This window comes from Plecotus auritus (assembly GCF_963455305.1).
Source record: "Plecotus auritus genome assembly, chromosome: 6".
NCBI lineage: Eukaryota > Metazoa > Chordata > Mammalia > Chiroptera > Vespertilionidae > Plecotus > Plecotus auritus.
This window is the reverse complement of record NC_137773.1, coordinates 95,173,983-95,196,334: the sequence shown is the minus strand read 5'-3', so window position 1 is coordinate 95,196,334 and position 22,352 is coordinate 95,173,983. Positions and strand designations below refer to the sequence as shown.

General features: G+C 45.6%; 1 protein-coding gene across 2 annotated transcripts in view; it reads left to right on the top strand.

Moving 5' to 3' along the window:
• The window catches only part of AKAP8L (A-kinase anchoring protein 8 like), a 33,735-nt gene extending 11,630 nt beyond the window's left edge, over nt 1-22,105 (top strand). Inside the window, exons 3-15 of one of the 2 annotated variants that reach the window (XM_080676015.1) lie at nt 4,829-4,861; nt 5,124-5,181; nt 5,284-5,364; nt 7,092-7,545; nt 7,641-7,737; nt 7,815-7,885; nt 8,221-8,284; nt 9,175-9,283; nt 10,744-10,885; nt 10,984-11,089; nt 11,309-11,439; nt 21,512-21,607; nt 21,717-22,105. In XM_080676015.1, the coding sequence (XP_080532141.1) occupies nt 4,829-4,861; nt 5,124-5,181; nt 5,284-5,364; nt 7,092-7,545; nt 7,641-7,737; nt 7,815-7,885; nt 8,221-8,284; nt 9,175-9,283; nt 10,744-10,885; nt 10,984-11,089; nt 11,309-11,439; nt 21,512-21,607; nt 21,717-22,031 (1,757 nt within the window). In that variant the 3' untranslated portion in view covers nt 22,032-22,105. Of the gene's footprint in view, nt 1-4,828; nt 4,862-5,123; nt 5,365-7,091; nt 7,546-7,640; nt 7,738-7,814; nt 7,886-8,220; nt 8,285-9,174; nt 9,284-10,743; nt 10,886-10,983; nt 11,090-11,308; nt 11,440-21,511; nt 21,608-21,716 lie in introns of both variants that reach the window. The other variant, XM_080676014.1, reaches the window with a different exon arrangement.
• Nucleotides 22,106-22,352: the final 247 nt, after the last annotated feature.

Here is a 22,352-nt window from a genome sequence, read left to right as displayed (position 1 = left end):
AGTCCCGGCTTCGTCCGGTCTAATTAGCATATTATGCTTTTATTATTATAGATAGGTACTTGTTTATTGCCATTTTAATTCTGTATGCCTATGTTTCTCTTTCTATTTCTTCTTCTCATTATAGCAGTCCTGTTAGCATTTCTTTTTTTGTTGTTGTTAGAAGCAAAGTTTGTGGTGTATTTTTAAATATATTTTTATTGATTTCAGAGAGGGAGAGGGAGAGAGAAATAGAAACATCAGTGATGAGAGAGAATCATGGATCGGCTGCCTCCTGCATGCCTTCTACTGGGGATTAAGCCTGCAACCCGGGCATGTGTCCTGACTGGGAATTGAACTCTGACCTCCTCGCTCATAGTTCAATGCTCAACCACTGAGCCACGCTGGCTGGGCCCTTTATCATTTCTTGCAATGCTACTTTTGTGGTGATAAACTCCTCTAGCCTATTTTTTTTTTTTTTTTATTGGTCTGGGAAACTCTTTATTTTACTACGTATTTTGAATGATAGCCTTGCTGGATATAGTAACCTTGGTTTCAGATCCTTGCTTTTCATTATGTTGAGTATTTCATGCCATCCCTTCTGGCCTGTAGAGTTTCTGATGAGAAATCAGCTGATAGCCTCATGGGAACTCGTTTGTAGGTAATAAATTGTTTTTATTTTGCTGCCTTTTAAGATTCTCTTTTTGTCTTTAATTTTTGTCATTTTAATTATGATGTGTCTGGGCATGGGCCTTTGTGGGTTCTTCTTGCTTGGTACTTTCTGTGCCTCCTGGACTTGTGTGACTTTTTCCTTCACCAGGCTAGGGAAGTGTTCTGCCATAATTTCTTCAAACACATTCACTATCAGTGGCTCACTTTCTTCTCCTTCTGGCATATCTATTACGTGAACATTGTTACATTTCATGTTGTCCCACAGTTCTCTTAAACTGTCCTGGTTTTTTATTGTTTTTTTCTTTTCAGTTCTCTGAGAGATTTTTTTTTCTACCCTGTTTTCTAATTTACTGCTCTGTTCCTCAGCTTCCTCTAATCTGCTGTGTATTCCTTCCACTGTGTTCTTTATTAGTGCTATGTCATTCTTCATAGTTGCTATGTATTTTCTCATGCGTTGAGCATCTTTGCCATCAATATTCTGAACTCTGTGTCTGATAAATTTCTCCATTTCACTTAGCTCTTCTGGAGAATTCTCTTGTTCTTTCATTTGGGAATTGTATTTTTGTCTCCCTTTTGCCTGCCTGTTTGGGTTTGTGACTATGTATTAGGTAGATCTGCTATGCCTCCCAATCTCTAGTGCAGGACAGTATCAGATGCTGTTTCTGACTAATTAGATCAGGCAAAGACTGAAAGCCTCCAGAGACCCACCTCTGCTAGCAGACTGTGTTCAGTCTTGAGTAGCCTCCCATAGTTTTATGTTTTCCATTTTTTAAAAACATATATTTTATTGATATTTTACAGAGAGGAAGGGAGAGGGATAGAGAGCTAGAAACATCGATGCGAGAGAAACATCGATCAGCTGCCTCCTGCACACCCCCCACTGGGGATGTGCCCGCAACCAATGTATATGCCCTTGACCGGAATGGAACCCGGGACCCCTCAGTCCGCAGGCCGACGCTCTATCCACTGAGCCAAACCGGTTTCAACTATGTTTTCCATTTATTTTGTGATCCATTTTGAGTTAATATTTCTACAAGGTGTGCACTATAGCTGAAGATTGTTTTTTACTTTTGTTGAAAATCAATTGAACATATATGTGTGGGTCTGTAACTGGAGTCTAATTCTGCTCCGTTGATTTGTATGTCTAAATTTCCTCCAATACCAAACTGTCTTGTTTACTGTATAGTATGTCTTGTTTTTCCAGAATTGACTTGGTATTTTATTTCCTTTGCTTTTGCATATACATTTTAGGGTCAGTTTATTCATTCTATAAAAATACCTGATGAGATTTTGAGTGGATGGTCTTGAATCTATGTGTTAGTTTGGGAGAATTAACATCTTTTTTTTTAAAATATATTTTATTAATTTTTTACAGAGAGGAAGGTAGAGGGATAGAGAGTTAGAAACATCGATGAGAGAGAAACATCGACCAGCTGCCTCCTGCATACTCCCCACTGGGGATGTGCCTGCAACCAAGGTACATGCCCTTGACCGGAATCGAACTTGGGACCCTTCAGTCCACAAGCCGATGCTCTATCCACTGAGCCACACCGGTTAGGACAGAATTAACATCTTAACAATATTAAATTTTCTGATTCTTAATACTCCATTTGTTTACACCTTAGATTTCTTTCATTAGTGTTTTGTAGTTTCCAACACACAGATCCTTCACATATTTTGTTATGTTTACACTTAAGTATTTCTTAGTGCTAAGGTAAGTAGTGGTTTGAAAATTTTCAGTTATTCATTGCTTAAATGTAGAAATTGGGCTATTTATTTTATTTTTTGGTATATTGCCTGTAGTAAACCTTGCAAAGTTCACTTATTCTTGTAACTTGTAGATTGCTTGAGATTTTTAAAATGTAGATAATCAATGTTGTGAAAGTATGGGTACAGTTTTATTTTTCCTTCTGGCTTAAATTGCAAGAATAGTGTAACAACGTTTAAATAACATTTTGAGAAACAGTCAACCATTTTAATGCTTAACTTTTATCAGCATACCTATCTTAGGTAGTTGAATTATAGGTGGAATGAATTATGTATCCTGCTTTATTTTTTTTTATTTTTTTACTGTAGCACATTTCCTTGTGCTACAAAAAGCTTAATAGATTTTTTGATGCGTACATGAGATATTTCACTGAGTATTTGTTTTTGCTCTGTAAGTATTGCTTACTATGACCATCTCCTTTTTTCTTTTTCTTTTTTTAAAAAGTCCTTAACATTCCCTTTGTTAACAATGGTCTTAACCTTTCTGGAGATGAAAGTGAGTTTGGATGTTCTTTAGGAAGGGACAAGTCTGGGGGGAGGGTGCAGAGGGGAATTGTCTCCAAATGCCATAGTGTAGACACAGCTGGGGAGCCCATCAGTGTGTCAGTTGCTCCAGGTGAAGCAAATAGCACATAGAGAGTGCTTGTCCGAGCCCATTATAGCAGCCTGTACTTGTGTTCACGGAGTCAGTATCCACTCCTGATTCCTTCACTTGTGCTTCCAAACTGTTCTGGTGGGTCTTCAGCAGCTGAACCCTAGGAGACCATATTCTAGCCCAGGGGTGGGCAAACTTTTTGACTCAAGGGCCACAATGGGTTCTTAAACTGGACCGGAGGGCCGGAACAAAAGCATGGATGGAGTGTTTGTGTGAACTAATATAAATTCAAAGTAAAGGAGCGGAGGGGAGAGCAAGAGAACCCTCCGCTCTTTCGGCTCCGCGGGCCGGATAGAACCGCCGAACGGGCCGGATCCGGCCCGCGAGCCGTAGTTTGCCCACGGCTGTTCTAGCCTCACAAGCATAGCCCTGATGGGTCTGCCTTGACTCCCTGCTCCCAGTCCCATCTCCTTTTGTGAATAGTGTCCACTGTCCCTGGTGCAAACAGCCACATGGTCAGACTCTTGTAGCTGCCAGGGGTAAGTGCATTTATTCCTTGTGTGCCTCTGCCAGCCTTTCTTCTTACCTGTCACTCTTTTTATGATTTCCCACCTCCAGCTGTCCATTATTACTCACTAGTTAGCAGTGTCTCACTCCTTTCATATGCAGTGCCCCGGGCCTGAACAGTGCCCAGATCTGCCAGTCTGCTCTGTGTGCTCAGGATGAATAGATGTTGAATAAATGAATGCATGAGAAGCCTCTCCTTTGGTTTTCTCAGATGAAGAGGATTTTTATTTGTAAGATTTTTTATGCTCACATTCATTAAACTTAGTGGTCATCTAAAGTCCCTCGCTGGTTTTTGATGCCTCCACATCCTGTTAGTGCACTGTATTGAGGAGGACCTCGACCTGTCCCTCATTTTCCCTGGTTCATCTTTTCAGTGTGTGTGTTCTTGCTCTGCTATGGCTGGATTCTGCCATTTATCATGCTGCCATCTCACTGAACTTTGGTCCTGCCCTGAAATGAGCTTGACTTGTCTGCGGGGCAGAGAGAACCAGAAGTAGGAGATGACTCTGGGCATTCACCAGAGACATTGGGAAGTTGGGTTGTCTGTTCTCATGGATTCCCCTGGGTAGGAAGTATGTCTGCTTCATACTTTGTCAGTTCTAAGTGGCTTTGTGTTCCAGAAGGAATGAATTTTTCTCATGTACTATGATAAACTCCAGAGCATATTTAGTTTATAATCCAGATTGAAGTTGTGTCTTGTCCTTCCCTTGGCTGATGTGTTCCAGCACAACACGCTCACACAATTTACCGGCTCAGTGGCCCTTTCTGTTAAGGCAGACATTTGAAGGATTAAGGTGGTAAGTTTCTCTACTCCATCCAGATGGCTTTGTTGTGCAATTTGAGTGACATGACTTTAGCGTGGATGTGGACTCGGTGCTGAGCTTCTTATACAGCAGAATCTGTGTGAGGCACTGGAACCACTCTCCTTTTCCTCTAATTGGTGCTTAGCCAGGAGTGGTGTAACCTTCTCATTTTGGCTCCTTAACGAAGTATAGGAGTCAAATTCCTTAGCTGAGAGTGTTTTGAAGGGAGATTCCTTGAATAGCAGATGGTCAGATCCACAGAAGGTGGAGTACCAGGGCAGCGAGTGGTCTGGATCATTTATGTGGTTCTGTCAAGCTCCAGACTCCTCAGTTAAGGGCAGGTTCAGTCTCTTGCATCCAGTGAGATACTGGAAGTATTATCTTCATTTGTTCCTGAATTAAACTCTCATTATATTGTAAGATGTAATTATCCTTTTGCTTTTTGTAGGATATGGAACTTGGAACTCTGGGACAAACAGAGGCAAGTATCATTTCCATGATTGCGGTCTTCTCCCTTGGGATTGAACTGGTTGTATGTTTCTGCTGTGTGGGATGGGTGCCTTTGGGGGCTCTGGGCTGGCTCCTCCTTCACAGAAGGACTCCTTGGGTGGCTAGTGTCCCCAGATTGTCACTGCAACAGAAAATGTCCTTGTTTCTGTGCTTGTTTCTGTCTCTGCCTCTCTTTTCCCTGTCCTCACCTCTCCCCACCCCCCAGCCATCTCTGTCTATCTCCTTCGTTACAGGCTACGATAACTATGGTTATGGCTATGGCTATGGCCAGGATAACACCACCAACTATGGGTACAGTATGGCCACTTCAAACTCTTGGGAAATGCCTAGCTCTGACACAAACGCAAACCCGAGTGCTGTGGGTAGCACCAGTGCTGATTCCGTTTTGTCCAGAATTAACCAGCGCTTAGATATGGTGCCACACTTGGAGACAGACATGATACAAGGAGGCGTGTACGGCTCAGGTGGAGAAAGGTGAGTAGGTGCCTGCTTAGGGGCTGAGGCTCAGAAGGCGCGCCCCTGTCTGCTGCCTGCTGGCTTCTCCCTCTCAACTGCCTCCATGTCTGCTTCCTCCCTCCTTACTCTGTTCCTGGGGCTTTCTGCTGGGATCCAGTGCACTGACCATATCTGGCTTTGCTTCCCTACCTACTCCCTCCCCTACTGGCTGGTGGCCAATCTCTCCCCAGCTTGTAGGGGAAAGAACAACTTTGGACCCAGCTGATTTTACTGTACCCTCCAAATGGCTCTTAGGAGCAGTGTTAAGTGGCCCTTCCTTTTAGAGACAACCATTTGGAGTTCGCACGAGACTGCATCGTACCCGCTGTCAGGGCAGGACAGATGGGATTGAGTATGAAGAGTTAAATGAGCCTTTGGGGTTCACCACAGTAGACTGGGCCATCCCCACATAAAGAACAGGGCAGATATGGACACTTCCTGGCCACTTTTCAGTACCTGACAGATGTGCACCTGTTGAGCCTCGGAAGCAGCCTACAAAGAACTGTCCCTGTCCTCATTATGCAGGTGGGGAACATTAGGCACAGGCAGGTCACACCATTGCTCGAAGGTGCCCAGGAATAATTGGTGGAACTAGACTTGCCCTATTCCACAGCATTGTGCTATGGGTATTTGTTACTCTCTGAACTGGTGCTAGTCCAGGAGTTCTTGGGCCCTACCAAGAGGCTTCAGTGAGGAGGGCATACATATTTTTAGCATAAGGTGGAGTGGAGTAGCCTAATGGCTCCAGCTGACAGATGGGGGAGAGCAGAAAGTAAGTAGGGGCCTGGCTGGGCACTGGTGGGGTCAAGTGAGAAGTCCAGAGCCAGTGGGAGGCAGAGGGACTTGCTTGCATGGGCTTTGTAGCAAGTAAAAAAAATGTGGGAGGAACCCCAGGCACACCCCCCTGCCCTCAACAGTCATGGTACTTGGAGCTGAGGTTGTGTAGCACTGAACACTTCCTGTGCCTGTGAGACCGGGGGTGGTTGGGGGGGTGGTCTGGGCCTGTGGGGCTTTGGTTGCAGCCGAAGTTAGAATGGCTCTCTGCAGTGCCTTGTCAGCTCCTGTGGAAGGTTTGGCCTATTGCTGTGTAGGGTCAGTGCCCTAACCACCCCCATCCCCACCCCTGTCCCAGGCTCCAGGTTGATGTAATAAAGCATTTTTTTCTAGTCCTTTGGCAAGCTCATTGTTTTTCCTGGGAAACACTCTCCATTTTGTACCCCTTCTCCTTTTGGGTGGTAAGGGGCTTTGGAGGGTTTTGGGGGTTCTCCCAGTCATGTGGGATGAGATCAGCACAGGTTTCTTATTGGCATTATCAGCCCATTGGACAGACAGTTAATGTGCTGGAGGATGTTGGGATGCTCGGCTCTGTTGCTTTCAAGGAGCATCCTTGGCGTTGTCACTACCACAGACATGTACATGTGCTTCCAAAGGGTTAAGGGCTATCCGGTGTCTCTGTCCCTGAGACCCTCCTCCTGTCATCAGTCCTTAGAGTCCCCAGGCTGGTGAGTGTCCACATGCAGGCTTGGGGATACCAACTGAGGGACCCTTCCTGTTTCTAGAACTCTGCTCCTGAGAGGCCTTTTACCTGGCATTTCTGAACATTGAGCCTCTCCAGCAGGGTGGGTAGGAGCTGGAGGGAGGTTTGGGGGAAGGCAAAGGCAACAGGACCTGAGGCCCTCCCTGATGCTTGCCACCTGCCTCTGCAGATATGATTCCTACGAGGCCTGTGACTCGAGGGCTGTCCTGAGTGAGCGTGACCTTTACCGGTCGGGCTACGATTATGGCGAACTTGACCCTGAGATGGAAATGGCCTACGAGGGCCAGTACGATGCCTACAGAGACCAGTTTCGCATGCGTGGCGGCGACACCTTTGGCCCACGGGCTCAGGGCTGGGCCCGGGACTCCCGGAGTAGTCGGCCAATGGCCTCAGGCTATGGGCGCATGTGGGAAGACCCCATGGGGGCCCGGGGCCAGTGCATGCCTGGTGCCTCCCGGCTGCCCTCCCTCTTCTCCCAGAACATCATCCCGGAGTATGGCATGTTCCAGGGCATGCGTGGTGGGGGTGCCTTCCCAGGCGGCTCCCGCTTTGGCTTCGGGTTTGGCAATGGCATGAAGCAGATGAGGCGGACCTGGAAGACCTGGACCACAGCTGACTTCCGGGTGAGTAGAAGAGGCCTTCTCATCTGGCTCTTGAGTGGGTGGAGGAAGGGGCCTGGAGCCATCTATCCTGACCTGGCTCCTTCTTTCTGACCTAGACCAAGAAAAAGAAGAGAAAGCAGGGCGGCAGTCCTGATGAGCCAGACAGCAAAGCCTCCCGAACGGACTGCTCAGACAACAGTGACTCGGACAATGGTGAGCCAGGGCACTGGCTGCTGCCCCCTGCCCCCTCCCCCATGGGGCTCCTGGGCTGAGCATGTCTCCTCTTCCAGATGATGGTACTGAGGGAGAAGCTGCAGATGGCACTGAAGGTGCAGACGCTGTGGAAAAGGGCTGCAGAGCGGTAAGTGGCTCTGGCCCTGTGTGCTCTGTCTGCAGGAGTGCCAGTGAAAAGTGGGTTGCCTGAGCACCTGAGCCACAGAAGAGGGCTTTCACAGGCCATCCTGAGGCAGCTCTGCATGCATGCATGATCACCACAGGGAGACAGGGAGCTCTGGTAGAGGGAGCGAGGCTGTGGGGAGGCTTTCCAGCCAGGGGCGGAATGAGCCCTCCATGCAAGGGATGTGGGGAGAATGTGAGGCACCTGGCCCAGTGCCTGGCATGTAGCAGGGCCTTGTCATTTATAGCCATTATAAACAACTACATATGCTTGACGTTGGATTTTTGACACTGTCTTAGGAAGGAGAAGATGAAGAGGGAAAAGAGGAGGGGAAGGAAGACGGCAAAGAGGATGCAGACAAGGGTGAGCGTTCTGAGTGGCCTGGGTGTTGGAATGGTTCTCCCAGGCGCTCATGGTGGGAGGCATCCAGCTGAGGGCAGGATTGTGACAGAAACGTGGCCAGCTTGGGCTTTCCCTTGTGGGGCTGGCAGGGGGCTCCTTGTCCTCTACCCCTTCACACTTTGTCCCTGTTCTTCCCAGACAAAGGCTGTGGGTGGCAATGGGCCCTGCCTAGCACATTGATTTTGATTTCAGGTGGGGGGAACAAGAAAAAGTATGGGTGGACCCCAGGCACATTCCCTGACCCCGTGGCCCTTGGTCTCTCAGTAACATGAAGTTCAAGTCCTCAGTGGCCAGTGTCTGAGCTGGGACCCTTGGTGCAGTTTTTACGGCTCTGGTTTGCGTGTCCTCTCCCTTAGCGCCTCTCCAGCCTCTGTGTTGGGAGTCCGTGTCCCCCCACCTGAGTGATGAGCGCCAGCAGGTACTTAACAGTAAATCCAGCCTCAGCCCACTATTGCTGCGGTGGCCGGTGTCGGGGTGGGCAGGGCCATGTGAGCTTTGGGGTCTTTGCCCCTGGGGGCTACACTTAAGCCCCAGCCGCAGCCTCCCTGCATCCCACCACCCAGGCCCTCCCCACCAAAACAGCCTCTCTTTGCCTTCCAGCCTCCCTGTGGTCCACTCTTTGGAGCGTGGGTGTCCTGGAGAGTGCCCTTTCCTTTTAAGGCCAAAACCTAGGCCAAAACTGCTCCCTGTCCAGCCCAGGGTACCTACCTGCTCGAGGCCAGAGGCCTTGCTCAGGCAGCTGCTCAGAATGGACCCATTGGAGTAAATGGCAGGTGATGCAGCTAGAGGCCACAGGGCCTGCCCTCACCTGTTGGAGCCAAACTGGTAACTATGTCCCTTTGTTCCCATAGGGTCCCTGAGTGCCCAGGATGAGAGTGGCCAGACAAAGCACAAGTTACAGGCAGGCAAGAAGAGCCAGGACAAACAGAAGAAGCGGCAGCGAGACCGCATGGTGGAAAGGTAACCACCTTCCCTGCAACCCTTTGCCTCTGCCTCACAGTGAGGCTGCTACCAGGCCGGCAGGGCCATAGCTCTGCCGTCTCACTGCCCTCTGGCCTCCCTTGGGAGCCTCCACCTGTTCGGCCATGCATGGACCCTGCTTCCCACCCGGCCCAGCTCCCAAGGCCTGGCTCATCCCCTGTCCCTCTGTGCCCGCCTGGTGACCACTGTCGTCTTTGGCCTGAGACCTGACACTGCTCAGCACCGTTGCCCAGAAGCTCCAGTGCTTGGTTACTTGGCGTGGGAGTCCAGAGGTGCACTGGGGGCATGGTGCCCCTGCGGGAGGGGGCCTGCTCATCAGAGACTCAAGGTCCAAGGTGCCTGTGCCACCACAGCTAGCTGCCAAGAGGCCACCGCCGTTCCCAGGAGAGATGGCAGCACCTGTGGGCTGTGGCAGCCTCGGGCCTGCCCTCTGCCCTGTCCACTGGCCCTGTCAGGCCAGGCCTATCTGCGGCTGAGCCCTTCACGCCCCTTGGTCGGGTCTGTCTGCCCTCAGGGCTCCCGTATTGGCGCTTGCCTCCTCCTCCTCCGCCTCAGACTCTTGCTCTTGCTGGACCTTCCTCAGCCTCGCCGGCACCTGGCCCCTGGGCTCTCCAGAAAAAGCTGACCCCGTGGCCCAGATAAGGACGTCCGGCAGAGGTAGGGACCTGCCCCGAGGCCTCGGTGGCGGCTGGCCTCCTCCGCCCCTTGCCACGGCGGCCTGCTTCAGCCCAGGCCCCAGACCCTGGGCTTCTGCTGTGAACACCAGGCCCAGACAGAGCACCTCGCACAGGTGACTCCAGGTTGCCCTCTGGCAGGCCGGGCAGGCGTCCTCCTTCCAGCTCAGACTGGTCTCTTCTTGGAAGAGGAAGATGAGGCAGCAGGTGCCCAGGCCTGCCTGCCTCCCATCCCCGACACCACCCCCAAGCACTCTGAGCAGAGGATGGGCTGGGCCTTTCCGTCCCCCAGGCCCCAGGAGGAAGATGCAGCACCTTTTCTGGCCCTGCCTCGGGACTGCGTACTCCACTCTGCACCTCAGGGCCACCTGGCTCACGCCAGGGCATCCTTCCTTCTGGTCCCCAGCTGGGCCAAATACACAAGCTCCTGCCCAGCCTTGGTAGAGAGGCCTTCCGGCTACCTTCCAGCGATCCTTGCCTGTTGCAGCAGCTGCTGCGTCAGGCTTCAGCAGGCTTCAGCCTCCTGCCTGTGGGAAGGAAGAGCTCCTCCCCTGCCCCCTACATTGCAGTAACTACAGCCTGCAGACTTTCTGTCCCTTCCTACTCCCAGCCCCACTGGTCTTAGCCTGTCCCCCTGCTGGGACTGCACTTCAGAGGCCCGTGAGAAAAGCCTGTTTCAGGGCTTCGGAGCTGGGTTGGGTGAGGCAGCAGCACTGTTCCATGGGACCCTCAAGGCCTCAACCACTCATTTCCCTCCTGTGGCAGGATCCAGTTTGTATGTTCGCTCTGCAAGTACCGAACCTTCTATGAGGATGAAATGGCCAGCCACCTTGACAGCAAATTCCACAAGGAGCACTTTAAGTACATAGGCACCAAGCTCCCCAAGCAGACGGCTGACTTTCTGCAGGTGAGCCTTGAAGCGACACACTGCTCCACTCTTCTCAGTCCCCTCAAGACATAGAGCAGCCCACATGAGCCTTGGTCTCTCCTCGGTGTCTCTGGCAGGAGTACGTCACCAACAAGACTAAGAAGACAGAGGAGCTCCGAAAAACTGTGGAGGACCTTGATGGTCTGATCCAGCAGATCTATAGAGATCAGGATCTGACACAAGGTGAGGCAGTTCCATCTCACTCCCACTGGCATGACCTTGGTCTGCCCTCTTTCTGGTCATGACTCCCCTCTTTCCCCAGGGACTGTTTGTGAGAACAGCCTTAGGCTCATGTGGAACTTAAAGAGTGAAGTGAGGAGCTAGTCTGGTGTTTTTCCCAAACTCTTGGGTTTGTCTTAGGCTCTTGGTACCAGTAGCAACTCCCTCCTTTTTCCCCTATAGAAATTGCCATGGAGCATTTTGTGAAGAAGGTTGAGGCAGCCCACTGTGCAGCCTGTGACCTCTTCATTCCCATGCAGTTTGGGATCATCCAGAAGCATCTTAAGACCATAGATCACAACCGGAATCGCAGGGTGAGTGGCCATCCTGTGGGGAGGTCCTGGGGTTATAACCTGCCTTCCAGTTAGGGACTGCAAGAGGGTGCAGGGGGAAGTTAGACATTTCTGGCCTAATGCAGTCACAGAGAGGAGTGGGAAATGGAGACTCTGCTGGAGAAGGTGACTTCAGAGTTGGGCCTTAAGGAGCAAGTAGGCTATGGAATATGGTGATCTCCATGTATATTGGGGCCAATGTCCAAATTAGGTTCAGAAACCAAGCAGAAGTGTACAGTATACATGTTGCTGGAGGAGGGGTTGGACTTTAGAGGTTCACCAGGGGTGGGCTTGAAGGGTTTGGGCTTACTCCTGTAGGCAGCAAAGTTTGTAAGTAAAGGACTAACAGGATTAGAGTTAGTGTTGAACTAGATGGGCTGCTGCACAGAGATGTGCCTCCACCTTGGGAATGAAGACAAGGGCAGGATAAAAGTGCTGTGTAAGGAAGCAAACAAGAGGTCAGCATGAGTGAGTGATAAGGAGTCTGGAATATCTCAGATTTCTAGCTTAAGTACCTGGTGGACAGTGGTGCTACCATGATGGGGCAGGCAGTATATGGTACAGGTAAAGGATCATATTTGGCAAGAAACTGAACAAATTTGGTCTTAATTTTTGCAGTGAATCCTCAGTGCCTAGCACAGAAATCAGAGTAGGTAGGGTTTTCTGTGGGTTTTTTTGTTTTGTTTTGTTTTTTTGGGTGAATGGATGACATGCCAGGTTGGAGGTTAGAGATCGGGTGGGGTTGGAGGGGACTGTGCAGTAGGGAGAGAGCAAAAAGGACCAGGCCTGGTATATTACAATTAATTGATTTTAGGTATTAAACCACCCTTGCATACTGGCATAAGTTCTGCTTGGTCATAGTATATAATTTTTTTCATATGTGAAGAATTTTTGCATCTGTTTTCATAAGAGATATTGGTCTGTGGTTTTTGATGATGTCTTTGATTTTGGTATCAAGGTAATACTGGCCTCAGAGAATGACTTGGAAAGTTTTTCCTCTTATGTTTTTTGGAAGAATTGGTATTAATTTTTAAACAAGAATTGGTATTAATTCTTCAAGAGTTTGGTAGAATTTGCCTCTGAAGCCATCTGTACCTAGGCTTTTCTTTGTAGGTAGCTTTTCTATTAATAATTCAATTTCTTTACCGGTTATTGGTCTATTTAGATTTTTTTACACGATTTCAATAGTTTTTGTCTTTCTAGAAATGTGTCCATTTCATCTAACTTACCTAATTTATTAGCATACATTTGTTTATAGTATTCCTTTATAATCATTTTTATTTCTGTAAGGTCAGTAGTCCCCTTTTTACATTTCTGATTCTAGTAATTTGAGTCTTTTTTTTTTTGTGGTCAGTCTTGCTATATATAAATCTTTGTTAATTTTATTGATCTTTATAAAGAACACTTTTGGTTTCATTGGTTTTCCTCCCCCTCATTTTTCTCTTCTCGACTATATTAATTTCCACTAGAATATTTATTATTTTCTTCCTTCTGCTTACATTTTAGGCTTAATTTGCTGTTCGTTTTACTAATTTCTTAAGATGGAAAGTTAGGTCTTCTCTGAGTGCTGCTTTCACTGCATCCCATAATTTTTGGTATGTCATGTCCTCAGTTTTCATTCATCTGATTTTTGTCATGTCCTCATTTTTCTAATTTCTCTTCTGATTTCTTTTTAGATCCTTTGGTTATTTAAGAGTATCATTTAATTTCCATATATTTGTGAATTTCCCAAATTCCTTTCTGTTAGTGATTCTAATTTTATTCTATGTGATCAGAAAACATACACTGGGTTGTTTTTTTTTCAGTCCTTTATAATTTACTGCGGCTTGTTTTATGGCCCAGAATATCCTAGAGAATGTTTCTTGTGCACCTGAGGAAAAAAATGTGTATTCTTCTGTTGTTGGGTGGGTGTTCTGTAGATATCTATTATGCCTATTAGCATTTATAGTGTTGTTCATGCCATTTATTTCCTTGTTGATCTGCCAAGTTGTTCTATATATTAATAAAACTGGGATATTGAAATCTCCAGCTATATTGTTGAATTGTCTGTTTTCTCCCTTCATTTCTGTCAGTTTGTATTTTATGTATTTTGTTGCTCTGTTAGGTGCATCTATAATTGTTATGTCCTCCTGATACATTGACCCCTTTTATCATTATAAAATGTCCTTTTCTTTTTTTTTAATATATTTTATTGATTTTTTACAGAGAGGAAGGAAGAGGGATAGAGAGTTAGAAACATCAATGAGAGAGAAACATCGATCAGCTGCCTCCTGCACACCCCCTACTGGGGATGTGTCCGCAACCAAGGTACATGCCCTTGACCGGAATCGAACCTGGGACCCTTGAGTCCGCAGGCCGACGCTCTGTCCACTGAGCCAAACTGGTTAGGGCTAAAATGTCCTTTTCAATCTTAGTAACAATTTTTGTTTTATATGTTATTTTTGTCTAATCATAGTATATCCAGTTCCCTTTTCTAGGATTGATGTTTGTATATCTTTTCCCATTCTTTTACTTTCCATTTACTCATATCTTTGAGTCTTTTGGATCTACAGTGTGTCTCCTATGGACAGCATATAGTTTGATCTTGTTTTATTATCCAGTTGGACAATCTCAACCTTCTGAATGGATCATTAAGCCACTTACATTTAATGTTGTTATTTATATTATTGTACTTACATCTGTTCTAATCCCATTCTAGTTCCACCATTGCTTTCTGTTGTATTAAAAGTTTTTAGTGTAAACTTTAATTTCTTTAATGATTTTTTGGTACTACATTTTTGGGCATTATTTTCATAGTGATTTCTCTAGGCTTTTCACATATTAGCTTCTTTAAAATCTTTTTCTGGAACTCTTCATTTGGATTCTTCCTTCGGATTTGTTTACCATTTGTAGTTATTTCCTTATTAGCCCAATACAGCTTTACTAACCCCCCTCTCTTTGTCCTATTATTGATAAATATATTACATTTCTGTATGTCATAGGCCATACAATATAAATACATAGTTTTATGTAACTGCTTTTTAAATCAGTTTGGAAGAGAGGGAAAGAAATATGCATTTATAATGTATTTTATAATTATATAATTACCTTTATTGTTCTTTCATGTAGATTCCCTTTAACTGTCTGGGATTATTTGCTTTTACCTTGAAAAACTTGCTTTGGTTTCTCTTTTTTTTAGTTGATTTCAGAGAGGAAGGGAGAGGGAGAGAAACATCAATGATGAGAAACAATCATTGATTGGCTACCTCCTGCACGCCCCCTACTGGGGACCGAGCTCTCAACCTGGTCATGTCCCCTTGACCGGAATCGAACCCAGGACAATTCAGTCCGCAGGCTGACGCTCTATCCACTGAGCCAAACCAGCTAGGACTTCCTTTGGTATTTCTTGTGTGGTCTGCTAGCAGCAAATTCTCAGTTCTTTATTATGGAATGTCTATTTCACCTTCATTTTTGAAAGACAGCTTGGCTAGACATAGGATTCTTGGTTGGCAGTTTTTTCTTGAGCATTTTAAATATTAGTATGTTATCCCACTACTTTCTGGCCTCATTTCTGATGAGAAGTCAGCTTTTAACCATATTGGGATTCCTTTTTAAAAAATGATTCATTTTTCTCTTGTCGCTTTTAGGATTTTACTCTTGTCTTTGGCTTTCAGCATTTTTATTATGATGTATCTTTGTGGATCTTACTTATTTGGAACTTGTTGAGCTTCTTGGGTGTGTAGATTAAAGTTTTTCATCAGATTTGTGAAGTGTTGTATTTTTAATATATTTTTATTGCTTTCAGAGAGGAAGGAAGAGGGGGAGAGAGAGAGAGAAACATAAATGATGAGAGAGAATCATTGATCAGCTGCCATTTTCTTGTTAATCTTCCTGACTGGGAATCAAACTGACCTCCTGGTTCATAGGGCTGCTTTCAACCACTGAACCATGCCAGCTGGGAAGATTGGTGAAGTTTTTAGCCATTATTTTTTCAGATAATTTTTCTGCTCCTTTCTTCTTCTGGTGCTCCCATTATGCATAATTGGGTCACTTGTGTTAAAGGTTGTCTGAGACTGACTATTCATTTTCCTTCATTCTTTTTTCTTTCTGTTTTTCAGATTGTATGATATCTACCTATCTACAAATTCACTAGTTCTTCTGTCATTTCAAATCTATTGAGCCCCTCTAGTAAATTTTTCATTTTCATTGTATTTTTTAGCTCCACGATGTGTATTCATTTCTTTTATATCTTTTTATTGATATCTATTTGATGAGCCAGTGTTATCATGCCTTTTCCTTCTTCCCATCCCCCAAGTCTTGTGATTGTGTTTGTCTATTTGTTTAGTTGACTAGTAAAATTATTTTAGTGAAGTCTCTTTCATCCCCACAATGTGAAGCCTCTGATATTGTGCCTTGGAGGAGGAAGCCATAGGCAAGTGCACAGCTATCCTGAGATAACAGTGGTTTATACAGGGCTCTCTTTGACTGTTTCTTTCCCAGACTGCACTCAGCTGTTACACCTCCACAAATTGTTGGTTGATTTCTCTATTTCTTTCAACAATGCATTGAGTCATTAAATTGTTCCTCAATCTGATCTAATTAAATTTGGGCTATTTTACAGGGATCATTTTTTTTTTTTTTTAAAGATCACATTCTTTTTTTTTTAATACATTTTATTGATTTTTTACAGCGGGGAAGGGAGAGGGATAGAAAGTTAGAAACATCGATGAGAGAGAAACATAGATCAGCTGCCTCCTACACACCTCCTACTGGGGATGTGCCTGCAACCAAGGTACATGCCCTTGACTGGAATCGAACCTGGGACCTTTTAGTCCGCAGGCCGACACTCTATCCAATGAGCCAAACCTGTTAGGGCTACAGGGATCATTTTTTTAGTTGTTTGAGATTTATTCTGAACCCAAGAAGGTTCTTAGCTGTCTGTTTTACTGGTTCTTTCTGGTAACCCAGACTGTCAGTGGTTTAGTTTTGCTATCAAATCTACCTGTCTCCTTTTAATTACTTTTCTCCACACTTTTGCTTTTCTCCACACACTCCACTGTTGTTGTTTTTTTACACTCCACTATTCGAAGAAAGCTCAGTAAGTTTCTTTGGGAAGAGGCTGAGATCTCATTGTTTTAAGACCTTCCTTTCTCCTTGGGCAAAATCTTTGAGTCTAGGCTGTGGAGCTGGGATTGGAGACAATGGAGCACTTCCCTTTGAGTGACTTGGTTGCTTTAGAAGAGATGGTGTGGTGGTGGTGGAGATGGGGAGGAACAGCTGTAGCCTCTGGTCTTCTTGGTTTGGTTTTGGTTTGCCTCTTTGGCATTGGACCTATGCTTTGTGAACAAGCCAGTATTTCTCAGCATGCCATGCCCAACCAAGGTCAAGCCTCCAATCCGTAGGGGCTGGCTAGAAGAAAGGAGTCCCCACCTCTGGCTGAACTTGCCCAGAACTTAGCCTCAGAAGCAGGTAGCTAGATGTGGACATACTGTCCCTCCTGGGGAGATAGAGCCCTTAACTGTGATGAACTGGGTATAGAAGGAGGCCTGGCGGTACTGTCTATAGTGGAGTTTCCATCATGCTGAGCTGTGAGGCAGGGAAGCTATAGGTCATGTTTTAACCACCACAACTCACACTTTTTACTGAGTTTTAGTAGGATCATTTGTAGATACTAAATAGTTAGATGTTTGTTTGTTTTATTTAATGTATTTATTTATGCTAATCCTCACCTGAGGATAATTTTTCCATTGATTTTTTTTTTTTAGAGAGAGAATGGAAGGGAGGGAGTTGGGGAGAGTGTGTGAGCCAGTGAGAGAGAAAATATATGTGAGAGAGACATATCAATTGTTTGCCTCCTGCACACACCCTGAACTGTGACCGGGGATCAAACCTACATCCCAGGTACCTGCCTTTGCTGGGAATCGAACCCATGACCCTTTGATACAAAGGCTGATGCTCCAACCACTGAGTGACATCAACCAGGGCTTGTTTTTTAAGTAGTTTTCATTAGTTTCACTAGGGACAGGTCTGCAGAACTTCTCAGGCTGCCATGCTGGAAGGCTATTTTCAAATTCATTTTTAGGGACCCTTTTTAACCTTAATTCCAAAAATTGATAAGGGTAATACCAAGATAAAACTATAAATTTGTTTATTATCTTCTCTCTATATATAAAAGGCTAATATGCAAAGTGTCACCCGGGAGTTCAATCACTTGCTATGACGTACGCTGACCATCAGGGTGGTGCAAAACGAAGGAAGGCTAGCAGCTGGCAGCCAGGGAAGGGAGGTCCCAGCCAGCAGCCAGAAGGCCCTGATCGGCCCTGATCGCCAGCCAGACCTAGGGATCCTACCCGTGCATGAATTTCATGCACCGGGCCTCTAGTTAAAGAATAAAAGTATTACATAAAATATTAGTAAATACCAATCTAGTAGTGATTCAAATGTGTGATATACTATAAGTTTGTTTCTGGAATACAAGGATAAATAAGCAACATCATTATAAAATACTGGAAATGAAAACTTTTTATATGCAAATAAATGAGTATATTCTCAGAAAATATGAATGATTCCAACAAAATGTTCTTAATTCATTGAATTTGGTAACCATGTTGGGATTCAAGATAACATACAAAATATACTATTTTTTCTCCACTATTATAATAACCAGTTAGAAACATAAATGGGAGGTGGGGGAATCCACTTACAATAACCTCAAAATGCATTGAAATAATTAGGAATGTAGATTTAAGAAGTTATGGGATCTTAAACTTCAAAGACATGAGACAAGACCTCAGTGCATGACAGAACAGACTGTGTTCTCAGGTGGAAGATTTAATAACAAGACACAACAAAAACCATTTCTCCTCACATTAACGTAGACAGTGCAATTCCAGTCAAAGTCTAGGGAGGGGTAATGGCTGAAATTATTTCAAGGTTTCATTTTTAAAGGTTAGTTTATACAGAAAGCAGTAGTGAATTCAGGGTCTTGCTTTACCAGATATAACTAACTGCAAAGCCAGTGCAATTAAAAACAAAAAAGTGTTAATGGCATAGTAATAAAACTAGAACCAGAATAGAGTCAGTCTAGTGAAAGATCCCAGTGCCTTTTGGAACTTAGTATTTGTCAAAGTTAAGTACAGGTCCCTTATCTGAAACCTTGGGGCCAGATCTTTTTAAGTTAATTTTTTGGATTTCAGGACAGCTACACTAGGATCTGGGAGAGTGCCTTGTAGTTGAACCACCAATAATTCTTCAAGTGACTTGTATAAGTGGGATAAATAAAGATGGTACAAAACATAATGTCAGCTCATGTTTTGCCACCAGGTGAGTTATAGGGGAAAAGTTTTGGGTTTCAGTTTTGTAAGTAAAGGGTTGTAGACCTTTTGTGTCAATTCAGTAGGGGAAACTGGTTTATCTTATAAATTTCTGGAAAGGAAAGTTGGCTTCTATCTCATACCATATATTTAAATTCCAGAAATCTTAAATGTAAAAAACAAAATGTAGGAGATTATTTGTTTACCTTGATGTTAAAGGAAGCCTTCCTGAGCAAATGGGAAACCCAGACATTGTTTTAGTACAGTTGGAGGAAGCATGGTTTACAACTGTTTTGTAAAGTGCTCAGGCACTCTGCCTTTGGCGAACCTGTTTGGTAGAATTAAAAGCACCAGCATAGAATTACAGTGCAACCTCAGTTCTCAAACTTAATTTGTTTCAGAAGGCTATTCAAGAAGCAGTTTGTTTGAAAACCAAATCATCCCCCCCCCTTAATTAATTTGTTCCAGACCCCCAAATGATTCCCTGTATTAAACCTTTCTTATTTAAGGTACACGTCTAATGTGCTGCTTGATCTATAAATAAACACTTCTTAAATTTATCGAAATACCCTCTACTATCCTTAAAGGAATGAATCACTGTCAGCACTTGTTCCAGGGGTGTCTTTCAGGTCTGCATGCAGCATCTTTGCATGTTCATATATCACTGCCTTCAAAATGCTGTCACTGGCTAACTGCTTTTTGATTATCCAAATCAAGTTTTTCTACTTCTTCAGTTGCCTGTGATCATTGTTTCTTTCACACATTAGCAACTCTTGATGGCCTATTTTAAAATTGTGCTCACTGTCCATTTGCCAGCAACAAAAGCAAAACAAAAATATTCACAGCACAGTTCCCTGAGATGTTAACAACCTGAGGTTTATCAGAAAACTGACTCAGACTGGCTCATTCTCTCCTTTGTTATCTGAAAGATGCTTTTTTAAAAAAACACCTTGATGTTATTTTATACATCACTACTTTTTTAGAATTATTCTTTTTTTAAATATATTTTTATTGATTTCAGAGAGTAAAGAAGAGGGTGAGAGATAGAAACATCAATGATGAGAGTGAATCACTGATTAGCTGCCTCCTGCACACCCCCTACTGGGGATCGAGCCTGAAACCTGGGCATGTGTCCTTGACCAGACTCAAACCTGGAACCTTTCAGTCAATAGGGCGACGTTCTATCCACTGAGCCAAACCAGCTAGAGCTGAGAGATGCTTTTTTGTCATGCTGATGTATCAGCATGAAAGAGTTTTCAGGTTGAGAACTGGAGTTTGTTTTCCGAGAACAACTTGGTAGACATTGGAATTGTTTGAGATGTTAGACGTTGGAGAACTGACTGTATTGTTTATTCTGGTGCTGTTTGGTTATTGCAGCGGAAATCTAGAAACAATGTAAGTGTGCCTCAGTTGGGAGACATTGTGGTGTGTGCTTAAGAGTTGGAGAGGAGCTGCTCTGTTGTATCCTAACTGTATCTCTAACATTTCATTTTGAGCATGTGGGAGTTCTATTAATATTTTGCCCAAGTGGTAGAGAAAATGTGTAAAAAAACAAGGCAAAGGCAAGGAAAGGGAGTACAAACAGCAAGTGAAACATGATGTTGAGTTGGCTGGGGTTCAGTAGGTAGGGCTGCCCCCAACAAAAATGGCTTTATCAGTTCCTTTCTGCTTATTACCTTTGTAATGATGAAGGTGCGATTTGCCTGTACCCTCACCACTGAGGAAATCACTTGGCAGTTTGGTGTAAATCCTCCCAGACAAAAGACTTGCAGCTATACAGTCAGTCTATCATACATCTTTATTACCAGGGGAGAGATGAGCCCTATTTAAGGACTGCATGGTGTTCTTTTGAATGTATGATCTGTTTAACCACTTCTCCACTGAAGAACACTTAGGTGTTCTCCAGTTTTTCACTACTTAATGCACGGTTCCAATTCTTAAACTTAGGATAGATTCCAGGAAGAATTGCTCAAAAATTTTTACTGTTTTGTTCGTTTTTTGTTAATCCTTACCAGAGGTTATTTTTCCATTGATTTTTAGAGAGAGTGGAAGGAAAAGGGAGAGACAGAGATACATCAGTTGGTTACCTCCTGCACATATCCCAACCAGGGCTGGGGTACCTGCAACCAAGGTACATGCCCTTCACCGGAATCGAACTCGGGCTTTTCAGTCCGTGTGTCGATGCTCTATCTACTGAGCCAAACCGGCTAGGGTCAAAAATTTTTACTTTTGATACATTCTATTAAACTGCTTTACAAAAAATATAAGTAAACAGTTTTGCCTCTTGTCAGCAGTGTAGAATTACACCCCAATTACATTTGGGTGTAAGTCTTCATCTGGGAATCCTATGGATTAAAAGGATGTATGTATATATCACTTAAATATACTGGTTGACATTTGTATTCCAGTTCTATGCTTATCGGGGCAGCTGGCTGTGTTCTGGATTGCACATTTGGCTTTTAGTAGGTTTTTAAATATGTAAGCAAGTCAGATTTCTGCAATACAGGTGTAAAGATGTGTTTTTAATCAGTTACATACAGTATGTATGGTGTGGAAGAATGGGGCATTTCAGCAATGATAAAATCAGGCCATGGCTCACTCCATGCTTGGAGGGTGGCCACACGCTTGTACTCAAGGTACACTTACAAACCCACACAAGGTGGAGGTGTGCAGTGAGGGAGGGCCCTGCCATCTGGCAGGTGGGGGTCTTTTGGGACCCGGAGCAGCCTCTCCATCCACGCCCTGCCTGCTCCTATCCGCAGCTCATGATGGAGCAGTCTAAGAAGTCCTCCCTCATGGTGGCCCGCAGCATCCTCAACAACAAGCTCATCAGCAAGAAGCTGGAGCACTACCTGAAGGTGAGGCGCGGGCGCCTGGATCCTGGCTGCATCCCCAATCCCCCCTCCTTGTCTCCAGCCCTGGTCCCGCGAGTCCTTTCTCCCTTTAGCATCTGTGCCCTTTTCACAGGGCGAGAACCCTTTCACCGACAGCCCTGAGGAAGAGAAGGACCAGGAGGAGGCCGAGGGCAGCGCCCTGGATGAGGGGCCATTGATCGAAGTGGCAGGAGGCACGGAGGGTGCCGAGAGCACGCAGGCGCAGCCCCCGGTACCCCCGGAACCGGCCCCTGTTGCCGCGTCCCCCCCACCACCGCCGCCACCCCCCGAGGAAGACGAGGAGGCCGTGCCCCTGCTAGGCGGGGCACTGCAGCGCGAGATCCGTGGCATCCCCGGCCTTGACGTGGAGGACGACGACGAGGAGGAGGGCGGTGGGGGCCCCCCGTGACCTGTGTCAGGGCTGGGCTGGGCGCACCTAATTGAGGCTGGAAGCCGATCTTAATAAAGTTACTCCCATCCCGCCTCCAGGCTCGTCTGTGGGCAGCGCCGGCGGCAGGTGGAAAGCGGGACTAAGCGAGGGGTGGGGGGGTGCTTGCGGGCGAGACCTGGAGGGGCGGGGACAAGGAGGGGCTGCGCCTGGGCGCGGTGAGGCCCCGAGGCCCGACCAAAACTCCCAAGATGCTGCGCGCCGATGCCTACCAACCGCAAGGCCAGCTTGGGAGATGGAGGCGGGGTCACCGTGAAAGCTCGGCAATGGTATTGCGCGGAA